We start from the raw sequence: 12,742 nt of genomic DNA, 5'->3' as shown, positions 1-12,742 counted from the left end.
TAAGCAGAAACCTGAAATGGAAGCAGTTCACTCACGCTGTAGTAAATACAAAGTAAAGCAATGATTTCGGCTTGAGCTGTCTGGTTCAGTGGTCTGTGGGAATGTCACAAACAAGCTGAGTCACTGCAAACAATGTTTTTCTGGCTGTGACCACTGGCTGTCACTTCTAACACAGCAGAATCATGTCGGGGGGATGGAGCAAGTGAGCACCACTTCTTACCATGTTCCCCCTCACACTGCCAGTCTCCCCCTGCCCGTGTGCTGGATGTCACAGAGACCATCCACCAGTCAGGCCAGGGAGGTAGGCCAATAGGCAGGGGCCAATCACTCTGTTCAGCTACAGCCAGACTCACCCCCACAGCAGTTCCTGTGGCTCTCGCCTGGACTCCTGTACAGGGATCGGCTCTGGCAGTGGCAGCTGGAGAGGGTACTACGACCTCCCGCTGAATGAAGTTGGGTGAATGAATGGGAGAGCTGCAGGGGTCACTTGCAAAGGGCCCAAGAGTGAGAAGGGAACAACTCATTCAGGCAGAAGCTTTTGATACGTAACTCCCAGACTTGCCTGTGGCACAAGGGGACGCCATCTCCCATGGGAGAGAAGGGGGGGGGAGGCCATATTCTCACTACGGAGTCTTTCTAGGAGCCAGGGCTTCAAAGCACAGGCTCCGGATTCCTTCTCTCAACCACCCTCTCCACGCTCCGATCTCACTCCTTGTGCTTCTTCTTGTGCTTCTTCTTCTTTTTCTTCTTCTTTGCTGCCTTGCTGTCCTTTGACGTGTGCCTTGCCCTCTTGCCTGTATCACTCTCAGAGTCTGAGCTGTCAGAGTCAGATGACTTCCTGTCTCTATGTTTCTTTTTCATCTTTTCTTTCTTTCTTTTTCTAGAAGAATTTCTCGTGGTGTCAGGCTTTTCAAACTCGGCTGACTTTGGCTCTTCTTTCTCCTCTTCCTCATCAGGTATCAGAGAATACTTGGCCCCACCTGGTTGCATGAAACAATCCTTTGCAAAGTGGCCTTTACAGCCACACTTCTTGCAGGTGGCGTTCAGGACAGCCTCGAGGGTGATCCTCTGCCCTGTGTAATCCTGGAAGGACCACCTCCGCCTCTCTTCCTGCTCAATGATAACGTTGTTGGGATCAAGGTCCTTCACAGTCCCTTGGTTGACAACCTTCATGGAGAGGGATACTTTTATCCTATCATCTTTCATCTCTCGGCCAATAAGTTTCACCCACACTTTGTCGCCAACATCTACTATCTCAGAGGGCTTATCCACGCGACAGGATGACATGTGAGTTCGATGGACCAGACCTTGCTTCCGACAGCCTGGGATTTTGATAAAGGCTCCATAGTCTGTGACCATAGCAACCTCTCCTTGGAAAATAGTGTAGAGAGCAGGCAAGTTCTCCATGGTCTCGGGTCTTCCTGAATTCATCCTTAATGCTCTATGGTCCCTCCATTTCTCTTCTGCTAAAGCTAATTGAAGTGTTTCGTTGTCAGCTTCTGGTCTTCCCCTCGCAGCATTGCGCGAAACACCAAAACCCAGAAGTGTAACCCTTGAATGTGCCTGGGTCTTTGGGGATAGTAGGCTCTTTCCTAGAAGGGAATATCTTATCAGGCTTCCGTAAGATAAGAGAAGTGTCTTCCCGACTTCCACAGTGAGGAGCTGAGGTGGCAGTGTCTTTGGGCCCTAAAGTGAGGAAACACTGGAGTTTCACAATTTATTTCAATACTAAGAAACAAATATAAATAATATGTAAACATAATGCCCATAATAATAAATGTGTTATGAAGCGAAGTGAAATGAAGTCGCTCAGTCGTGTCCGACTCTTTGCGACCCCATGGACTATAGCCTATCAGGCTCCTCCGTCCATGGGATTTTCCAGGCAAGAATACTGGAGTGGGTCGCTATTTCCTTCTCCAGGGGATCTTCCCTACCCAGGGTTCGAACCCAGGTCTCCCGCATTGTGGGCAGACGCTTTATCCTCTAAGCTCCCAGGGAAGCATAAATACCGGGGAAAGGTTTAATAAATGTGTTATAGGTGGTCAGAATTTGGTTAGAAACAGTCTGTTTTGTACTACTGAATTAATGGCAGTTTTTTGTGCTCCTAAAACAGGATTGGCAAAATAAAACTTGTTTGCTTTATATCTGTCTCTCTTGGGGAAAGTGTATGTGTGTATGTATGTGCGTGCATGAGACAGGGACTGATTATTTTGTATTTTTGAATACTGAGTTTGTTAAATTCTAAGATGAATTTTTTCTTTCCTTCACATTTAAATGTCTCTGAAATTAAGATGCATCTTAAAATCAATGATTGTGTGTAATATGGTAGCTCTTCTTTTTTACTACCTAGCTGTTATTAGAGTGGCAAATGTATTTTACAGTGGATGACAGTTTCAATTAAAATATGGTAAGTATAGTTGCTATAGAAAATACTTGAAGTTCCACCTATGTCTCATTTCATGAAGTAGAAACAATTCACTTGGTACGACATAGGAGAAACGGTGTAATCTACAATACATGCACTGTGTGATCTTTCTAGACTTTAAGAAATTAGAAATTGGAAAATCTACCTGGCCCTAGTAAATTAAAATAAAGGGATGTGGGCCTGTATAAAGCTTAGAGTGCAAGATCATAGTACACTCTGATTCAATCATTTCCTTTTCCTTTGACTTCCATGAAGGAGCATCTGTTCAAGAAGTAAAGTCAATGTTACTTTATCTTTTATTTTTTTTTGGCTGCGTCATATGACATGTGGGATCAGATTCCCAACCAGGGATCACACCTATGCCCCCTATCAAACCTATGCAGTGGAAGTGAGAATTCTTAACCACTGGGCCACCAGGGAAGTCCCTGAAGAAGTAATGTCATCTTTAAATACTAAAAAAACCAAGGTTAAGTAGAATTTGGTATCAAATTCTTACATACATTCATTTAATCCCTTTCCAAGTATTTGAAACACTTATTTAAAGCTTTTATGGGTCAGACACTATTTTAGACCCTGAGAATATAAAGGAGAATTAGATGTACTAATTTGAAGTTTTATGGAATTTTTAAAACACTGCAATAAGGGAAATGGTAAGCAGGTACACACAGGAAAAATAAAAGCATTTATTGGCTTGGATATGAATTTTTCTTTTTTCAACCAAACTGGCTTATGCCCGAGGCAGTGTTGTGGGCAGTAGGGCAGGCAGTCCCACTGGCTGCACTTACATGTGGCCACTTCACCAAATCAGACGGTGTGAGTCCCAGGTCACGTCTAAGTCTGACAAAGTCACAGAGAGTGGCAGGCAATGGAGATCCTTCAAAACTAAAACCCTTTACATGTAACAGATGGTTGTGGGGGGCTGTGCCAGTATATTTTATAGATGAGCTGATCGAAAGAGTAGGCCCAAAGTTGCTGATAGAACAGAAATGATAGAGAAGGATGTCCCCATGCAGAGTTTGGTACCTAGCATATGCTTAGGAGATAGTCATAGGGAACTATCGTTGCACTGGGACCATATGCTTTGTTGGGACAGATAGATTGCTTTGTTGGGACAGAGGCCCCGGCGGCCTACTGCCTGGGACCCAGCAGCTGTGCCCCTGCTTTGTTGGGACAGAGGCCCCGGCGGCCTACTGCCTGGGACCCAGCAGCTGTACCCCTGCTTTGTTGGGACAGAGGCCCCGGCGGCCTACTGCCTGGGACCCAGCAGCTGTGCCCCTGCTTTGTTGGGACAGAGGCCCCGGCGGCCTACTGCCTGCCTGGGTGTCAGAGTGCTGTCTCTCACCCTTTGTCTGGACACCCATCTCTAGCACAGTCCGCATCTGCGCCTGGCTTGTTGTCAATTACTCTTCAAGAACTAGGTTCTTTGCCGTAACTTCCTGCTGGCGTTCCTTTCCGATACAGGTGTTCCAGGTCCCTGGTCCTTTGTACCTGTGCCATCCTGGTCTAGTTAATTGTCTATGTACAGTTGAGCCCCTGAATACGACAGCTAATATTTTAAGAAAATATTTCAACTATATACTTACATCTTGATCCACAATCTATAAGGAGACTATCCCCTTTCAGAAAGCATGAATCTCCTCTTCAGTCTCCTCATGGCTGCCTTCATCTCCTGGTTCCTCAGGGTGTAGATCAGGGGGTTCAGGACAGGAATGATGACAGTGAAGGTGATGGAGACAGCTCTGTCCATGGGGAGGGCAGAGAAGGGCCGGGCGTAGACGTAGATGCAGGGCACGAAGTGCAGGGTGACCACTGTGATGTGGGCAGTGCAGGTGGAGATGGCTTTCCTCCTGCCCTCCCCAGAGTGAGACCTCAGCATCATCAGGATGACTGTGTAGGACACAAGAAGCAGGACGAACCACAGGGTGGTGACCAGGCCATTGTTGGAAATCATCAGGAGCTCAAGGACAGCAGTGTCTGTGCAGGCGAGTGTGAGGACCTGGGGGACGTCGCAGTAGAAACCGTCCACAATGTTGGGTCCGCAGAAGGGGAGGGGGAGCAACAGGGAGATCTGCACGATGGAGTGGACGAAGCCCCCCGCCCAGGAGGCCACTATCAACCCAATGCACCGCCCCCGACTCATGATGGTCACGTAGTGCAGGGGCTTGGAGATGGCTACGTAGCGGTCAAAGGCCATCACTGAGAGAGAGAAGATGTCTGCGCCCCCGAGGAGGTGGAAGAAAAACATCTGCGTGAGGCAGCCACGGAAGGAGATAGTCTTTCTCTCCGAAAGAAGGTCCACCAGGACCTTGGGGGCGGTGATGGAGGAGAAGCAGATGTCCAAGACGGAGAGGTTGCGGAGCAGGAAGTACATGGGGGTCTGGAGGCGAGACTCGCAGCTCACAGTGACCATGATGGCAACATTTGCAAACACAGTTGTTACATAAACTATAGATAAAAGGAAAAATAGGAGTGCACTCAGCTCTTGAGATCGGGTAAGTCCACAGAAGATAAATTCCGACACCCTGGTGTGATTTTTCAAGGCCATTGGAGGACATTTATTCCTCCAGGTACAGCTTTGATGGAGAGGAGAATGGCAACCCACTCCAGTATTCTTGCTGGAGAATCCCATGGACAGAGGAACCTGGCGGGCTACAGTCCTTGGGGTCACAATGAGTTGGATGCGACTGAGTGACTAACACACACGTACAGCTTTGAAGGAAACAATGACATTACTGAGAAAATTAAATCAAGCAAAGTTTTACCTGTTATGCAGAAATTGGACATACACAATGAAAAAAGACCATGTATCTTGGACTTTCCTGGTGGCAGACAGGATGGGAATCCATCTGCCAATGCAGGGCACATGAGTTCGATCCCTGTTCCTGGAAGATTCCACATGCCACAAAGCAACTGAGCCGATGGGCCACAACTGCTGAACCCCATGCGCCTACAGCCTGTGCTCTAGGAGGAGAGAAGCCACTGCAATGAGAAGCCTGAGAGAAACTCTCTGCAACTAGACAGCCCACAGGCAATAATGAAGACCCAGTGCAGCCAGAAATAAAGAAAGAAAGTAATCAGCAGTGTGCACACATCAAAAGAGTAAATTAAAAAATCACATATCTTATTCTACATGAACTTGCTCTGTTACCTGGAAAAATCACTCGTTTCTACTTGCTTCAGCTCCCCGACTAGTACAGGTGGTAGGCTTGTTTCCCTCTTGTCTTCAGTGGGGAGTCTTTGGGTTCTGTTCAAGTTGATTCTAGAAGTTTCTGAGGAAAGGAACTTAAGGAAGGTTTCCTATAAGCAGTTGTGGATTCCCTGTATCTTCATGAACCGGAGCCACAACTATCGAGCCTGTGCGCTAGAGCCTGGGAACTGCAACCAATGAGCCCACGTGCTCCTGAGGCTTGAGCACCCTGGAGCCCCTGCTCCACGCCAGGAGAAGCCACGCCCCGCAGCCAAGAGTAGTCCCCGCCCACCGCAACTACAGACATGCCCGCACAGCAACGAAGCCGGCACAGCCAAAAATAAAAATCAGTTAAAAAAATTGAGAATAGTTAACTCAGCCTTTGAGAAAAAAGCCATCCTCAGCCTTAGCTGAGTTATCTGAAACCACCATAGACATAGGTGGTCCCTATGCCCAGGGATGCCCAGCTGAGATGCCTCACGCTTGGTTTGTGTTGAAACCAGCTTTCAGAGCCTTGAGAAATTATGTGGATAAATAAAAAACATATGTTGCCTCTCATTTGCTCTGGAGGATATGGCTACTTGTTGGTCTTATCTGGTGACTCAGATGGTAAAGAATCCTCCTGGAGTATGGGAGACCTGGGTTCGATCCCTGGGTTGGGAAGATCCCCTGGCGAAGGGAATGGCAACCCACTCCAGTATTCTGGCCTGGAGAATCCCATGGACTGCACAGTGCACGAGGCAGCAAAGAGTCTGACGCGACTGCGCGGCTTTCACTTTGTTTTCCCAGTTGATTCAGTCTTTGTGGGGATGGTCACCTTTACAGCATGTACTGATTAAGTAGCACATTTTATCCAAGAGACTTACCTGAGTCACCCATCCTGCAAGGAATTTAGACACTTTGTCGAATCTCTTCTGAAAATGCTACTTTCTTCATGTCTCTCATGCATTCCCTTAACTTCATCCTCAGTTAAACCCTTATCATTTCTGCTTAGATTGTTGCAGGAATTCCCTAACTGGTCTTTTCTTTGGTGTAGCTGTCTTTAATTCATCCTCTTTATTGTTTCAAGAAATATTAATACATAAATATTTATAAGTCACAAATGGGCTCATTTATTCCTTTGTGGGAGATCTTGGTTTGATCCCTGGGTCGGGAAGATCCCCTGGAGAAGGAAATAGCGACCCACTCCAGTATTCTTGCCTGGAAAATCCCATGGACAGAGGAGCCTGGTAGGCTACAGTCCATGGGGTTGCAAAGAGTCGGACACCACTGAGTGACTTCTCTCTTTTTATTCTTTTGTTTGAAAATTTTCAATGGCTCTCTATTGTAAACAGAATAAAGATCAAACTCCTCTCTTTTTCTTTTTATTGAAGTATAGTTGATTTACAAAGGTTGTGTTAGTGTTAGCTGTACAGCAAAGTGACACAGTTATACATCTATCTATCTGTTTATTCTTTTTCAGATTCTTTTCCCTTATAGATTATTACAGGATAAGGATTAAACTCCTCTTATTGCATCCAAGACTTTTTCCCACCTTAATTATTATCTTGTGCTCTGTTTCCTTTGATCCTATTTCAGGTCTTTATTTATTTGCTTATTTTTTCAGAGCTTTAAACATTATGCAAACACTTTCTGGCCCACAACTTTATAAAAAAAAATCAGTAAGATACTTTTAATTTACCCACTTTTATTTCCTATTATCAGAGAAGTGTATATCCTTTTCTGACCACCAAAAACTCTCAAATTATACAGACTTTCAAACTCCGAAAAACGAAATCAGCTCTGAATTATTCTACAACATTTAACAAGCGTCTAAAGCTGAAACCTAAATGTGATGACAGGATTTTATTAAATCTTGGCGAAGCCCTGTGAGTAAAACTTCAGATTAGCTTGCAAAAGCCAGCACACATACAAATCAGATTTCCTCTCCCTAAATCATCGCTGTTTTAAATCCCGTCTTGTCTGTTACAGTGTTGCCTTTAACCTGCAAATGTCAAGGTCAGTCGGAGGTGAGGGCCATGTGGTCTTAGGGAAGAGAATAAGAGAATGAGGAAAATATTTCCAAATCTCAGAGGACAAGTACTTGAGGAAAAAGTAAAAGAACTGCATGATGCATGCTTTTTGCCACATTTTGGAATATAAACTCAAATCCAAAGTCTTCTAAGAAGGCTGAGCACGGAAAAAGATGAAGTGTTTAGAAATTAACAAATAGTTTATGTATTTCAAGGGAAATTCATGCCCTCGTAGGCAAAGGAAATCTATATCCTGCAGTCTACAACACAGAGCATCACTTTCAATGTGTTAGGGGAGATTTCTTGGAGGAGGTGACGTCAGAGACGATTTCGAAGGACTGGTATTACTAGAAGGGAAGGCCCACAGTTTTGGATCTGTGTTCCTCTTGTTCTCCCCACCTACCATGCCCTCCCACTCTCATGATCTTCTCATTGATGAGCAGTGATCTTTCAGACTCCAGGAGCTGGTGATGGACAGGGAAGCCTGGCACGCTGCAGTCCATGGGGTCGCAAAGAGTGGGGCATGACTGAGCGACTGAACCAAACCAATCTTTCAACACTCAGGTCCAGAGTCTCCTCTTCTGTGAACATTTTCCTGATGTCCTTTTATGACGCATAATTCCCTGCACTGACTTCTCTTCTGGCACCTATAACAGGTATTCCATCTAATTTCTTCTGTCTCTCCTCACTTCAGTATATTTCCTTGTTATATCTCAAGTCCATCCTGTCTGCTCAGTATTTCATTTATCCTAATGTCATCAAAGCTTTCCTTAGTCTGGGTCACATGTTAGGTGCTCAGTAGTTTTTTTTTTTTTTTTAATTAATGAATAAACTTCACTGGTAAGTGCACATCCTGATTTACAAGCCTTGGCATCAGATTGTGTGTGAATGAGCAAAAAGGATCTAGACAAATATAAGAAACCCTTTGTTAATGTCTTTGACTTGGCCTTAGGGATAGAGAGATTTGTTTTCTGCTCCAGGCTATAAAATAGCTCTGTGACCTTGAGAGAGTTCTGTGGCCTCTCTGTGCCTCTGCGCCGCAGTTTGAGAATGTAAGAGCAGTCTAGAATGATGCAGTGTTATGTACCATCCAGTGTGATGCAGTGTTGCTGCTGCTAAGTCGCTTCAGTCGTGTCCAACTCTGTGCGACCCCATAGACCGCAGCCCACCAGGCTCCCCAGTCCCTGGGATTCTCCAGGCAAGAACACTGGAGTGGGTTGCCATTTCCTTCTCCAAGTGATGCAGTGTAAGACAGTCTTAAGAGCTTTGGAGGAGCATCAGGACTGGAATTCTACCACTTCCTCCTTTGTCACTTGGAGCAAGTCCTTTACTTTCCTTTGATTTTCCCCCCTGTAAACGGGGAAGCAGAACACTTACTTCAATGGGTAGCACAAGGAATAAACTATGACTATCTTTGTGTAAATTACCCAGGACGTTCCAGTAATAGGCATTCCAGCCACTTGTTTCTCCCACCCCACTGCCTCTGCCAATCCAAACAAACAGTACCTTCCCTGAAGGGTTACTTATGAGGGTGTGTGTGTGTGTGTGTGTGTGTGTGTGTGTGTGTTAGTCACTCAGCAAAATGCTATTCAATAGAATGGCTTCTCTTTGAACCAACTTGCTTATTATTGTTCCAATGAACTTGTGTGAATTAGACAGACAGAGGCTTTAGTGCTGAGTCATCAGGTTTGGAAATAAAACTGCCTCTGGAGCAAAGACAAAACAGACCCATTGAGTCACAGGGAACGTACAGATACGAGGTTGCCTTTGAAACCTCCATGGAAGACAAAACAGACCCATTGAGTCACAGGGAACGTACAGATACGAGGTTGCCTTTGAAACCTCCATGGTTTTTTGAGAATTTGGGGTTAAGATCACCTTTTTAAAGGAAGCACCCATGTTGTGGAATCTATGATCCACATGGATCCCTATGGACAGACCCTAAGCTGGAAAAAATTCTACTCCTTCTATGCAGCTCAGTCATTCCATCAAATACAAACTGCTTTCTCTCTTACCAAGCTGACTCCATCTCTGTAGCTTCTTAGGAAGAGACTCCTGCTTTCCCAATATTTAATATCACTTGTTTTTGGTCCCTAGAGTTTTCAGCTCTTTTCGCAGCATATGATACACGAGGTATATTTTGCATGCTCATCTGTAATCCACAGTGCGTCACACCCCGGCAGCTCGATGTCCTTACCTAAGTCCTTCAGCGTCCAGGCGGGAATCCGCACATTCTGAGACTTGGCGGCTGGGTCTCAGTGTCTATGCGGCTGGGGAAACAGCACGTTAGAAGGTTAGTTATTCTGGACGTCAACCTCTTCTCTTCAACCTTCATGCTGGGAAAGGCAGCCTCAAGGAGTCACGTCATCACGGCTCTTCTCCTTCTCCCAAAGTGCCCCTGCTGAGCTCACTAGTCCCTCAGGACCAAGCTTGATTTGAGAATTAGTAAAGGGAGTTTTATTGGATGTGAGTGTGGAAACAGAATGGACATTCTTCTGCTACTGTTGGAGTTCCAGTGGGCCTTATTATACAGTTTCCAAGTCATTACTGCACATAAGTCCGCACATACACGAAAATGTCCAATTTCTATGCCTTCCAAAATCTTGCAAGACCCCAGACAACATAACTCTACATACGTTAATATTGTGTGAGTCTCCAAGTTTTGGGGAAACATTTATATAAAGGTATAATGTCAATACTTTGGCCACCTGATGCGAAGAGCTGATTCATCAGAAAAGACCCTGATGTTGGGAAAGATTGAAAGTGGGAGGAGAAGGGGACGACAGAGGATGAGATGGTTGGATGGCATCACCGACTTCATGGACATGAGTTTGAGTAAACTCCAGGAGTTGGTGATGGACAGGGATGCCTGGCGTGCTGTGGTTCATGGGGTCGCAAAGAGTCAGACACGACTGGGTGACTGAACAACAACTAATGTCATAGGATCATTCATTCTCAATGTGGGTATGATGCCCATGGGGGCAAAAATTGGTTCTTGAGAGCCAAAAAAATCTTGGATGTTTTAGTGAGGTGTGCTTCTTCAGACAACCTCAGAACACAAAAAGAGGTATGGTGTGTCTTTGATATTAAATTTTCTTGAGGGAGAGTAATTAGGAAAAATATCTAAAAAAGCTCTTTTAAGGGGCAATAATTTTAGAAAGCTTGAGAAGCACTGGCAGTATGATTAGGATTCCTGCGGGGAGCGAGCTCCGTCCCTGGCAAAGGTCATGAGGAAGGAGGCTTGGCATACGCAAAGGCGGGATCAAGCCTCAGGAGTCTCCCTGGAAATTCTCGAGCAGTCTACCCCCAAAACCAGAGTCTGCCTACTTTCTGCTTTGTGCTCTCACCTACACCTCTGACTTTACGGGGGGCTGTCCCCCACTACCTCTCTCTGAAAAAGAGTTAGCTTACAGCTCCAGTTAATAATTCCTGGGTGTGACAGTGTTTCAACCTACAAACTCCTTTGGAAGTCCTCTAGCCTGCCTGAATAGATTTTTTCTGGCCACATGTGATTGCTCAGAGCCTCCCAACTGTGAGAGGCATGAGATGTTCTAAACTGTCTAAATACAGATTCCTTTGAGCAGTTAAAAGATTGATTAGAAATTGTATTGGTGAAGGGTTTTTCATTTGTTGGGCCAATGTTTGCTGCTAAGTTTCCATATCCCTTACCTGCTGTGTCCCTGGCAGTGTATTGATTAATATAATTGGTGTAAGTAGTAGCTTTAATGTTTGTAACCTGGGACCCTTGAGTTAATTCTTTTTCTTGTTATAGCCCACCACACCTTTGCTCTGTAGGAATGCAACTTTATCTAATGCTTTTGGAGGGTGGCTCCTGACCAATCACCTTTAGAGAAAAATAAGTTTTCTGAAGAAAGTGTCTTAAAATGTTAACAGGCCTCCGGGCCAGAAGATGATGCAAATCACCTAAGCTTTTGCATATGATAAGTTTGCAGGAAGAAAGCCTGGCTTGCTGCCTGACTCTACCCCTTCCCCCATTATCCTCTATGCATAACTTAAGGTATAAAAACTACTTTGGAAAATAAAGTGCGGGCCTTGTTCACCAAAACTTGGTCTCACCATGTCGTTCTTTCTCTTACCTTCTGGCTGAATTATTCAGCCTCTTTTCTCCACTGAATTTCCTCCCTGAGCTATCCTTATTTCAGCCTCTTTTCTCCACTGAATTTCCTCACTGAGCTATACCTCATTCTATTACTCTTTATATCCTTAATTAACGTTTAATCAAGCAGTTGTTTCCTGATCTTCGCCTACGCCGTCTCTCCTTCGAATATCCTGGATCAGCCGGGGCTGGTCCCCGGCAGATTCCTGGCCTAATGTGTCTGTCTTGTAAGACTCAGAGAAGATCACAGATGTGTGGTCATCTATGAGGACCTTTTTAGCTAAATATTAACTGATCATAAACATTTGCAAAAAATTGCTGTGTGTTGCAATTTCCTCAGCTTCCTTATTTCCCTTGGCCTATTTTTTTTTAAATTGATGTTTAGTTGTTTTACAATGTTGTGTTAGTTCCTGCTGCACAGCAAAGGGAATCAGCCACCTGTGTGTGTGTGTATATATAAACTCTACTCAATGTGGTAACAAAAAGGATAACCCTAACCCTAACCACATCGACTAGAGTTCCTTGTGCTGTACAGTCGGTTCTTGTTAGTTAACTTCTCATTAGTCATCCATTTTACACGTAGTAGGCATGGCGGTCCGGATCTCAGTTTACCCCGCCTCCCCGCCCCTTGGTGCCCATGGTTTGTGGGTACACATGAACTTACTGGTCTATTTCTGAATGACTGCTGGAGGTAGAAGGGTGGGATTTGATGTGAGTGTATAAACAGAAAGGAGATTTATTGTCTCCTTATATATCTACTTTCTTGGAATCCTATTCTTGGAAGAGAGGAGGTTTATAACACAGACCCAGTGGCTATTCTTAAATGGCTCTGTATACCATATGTTGTATTTTTTTTCCTTTCCTGGTACACAAAATGGGCCTTGAGTGAGTCAAACGTTACCTCTTAGGTAATTTTTTTTTTTTTTTTTATGCCACACGGATTTGTCCTAAATTGTCTGTGCATATGTAGATGAAAACTACAGGTTTGCTCCAGCTCTGAG

The 12,742-nt window shown here is 44.8% G+C and overlaps 2 protein-coding genes across 2 annotated transcripts; both read right to left on the bottom strand.

Annotated features, from left to right (window-relative positions):
- Nucleotides 1–591: 591 nt before the first annotated feature.
- LOC133261542 (zinc finger CCHC domain-containing protein 17-like) lies at nt 592–1,536 on the bottom strand. The gene has a single exon (XM_061440008.1). The coding sequence runs from the start codon at nt 1,429–1,431 to the stop codon at nt 706–708; it is 726 nt and encodes a 241-aa protein (XP_061295992.1). The 5' UTR covers nt 1,432–1,536; the 3' UTR covers nt 592–705.
- A 2,498-nt stretch (nt 1,537–4,034) lies between these two features.
- Nucleotides 4,035–4,970, bottom strand: LOC133261137 (olfactory receptor 4D9-like). Its single transcript, XM_061439685.1, has one exon. It carries the CDS (start codon nt 4,968–4,970, stop codon nt 4,035–4,037), a length of 936 nt encoding a protein of 311 aa, XP_061295669.1.
- Nucleotides 4,971–12,742: the final 7,772 nt, after the last annotated feature.

This window comes from Bos javanicus, chromosome 15, assembly GCF_032452875.1.
Source record: "Bos javanicus breed banteng chromosome 15, ARS-OSU_banteng_1.0, whole genome shotgun sequence".
Lineage (NCBI taxonomy): Eukaryota > Metazoa > Chordata > Mammalia > Artiodactyla > Bovidae > Bos > Bos javanicus.
The sequence above is the reverse complement of the archived record's forward strand: the minus strand, read 5'-3'. Positions and strand labels throughout refer to the sequence as shown.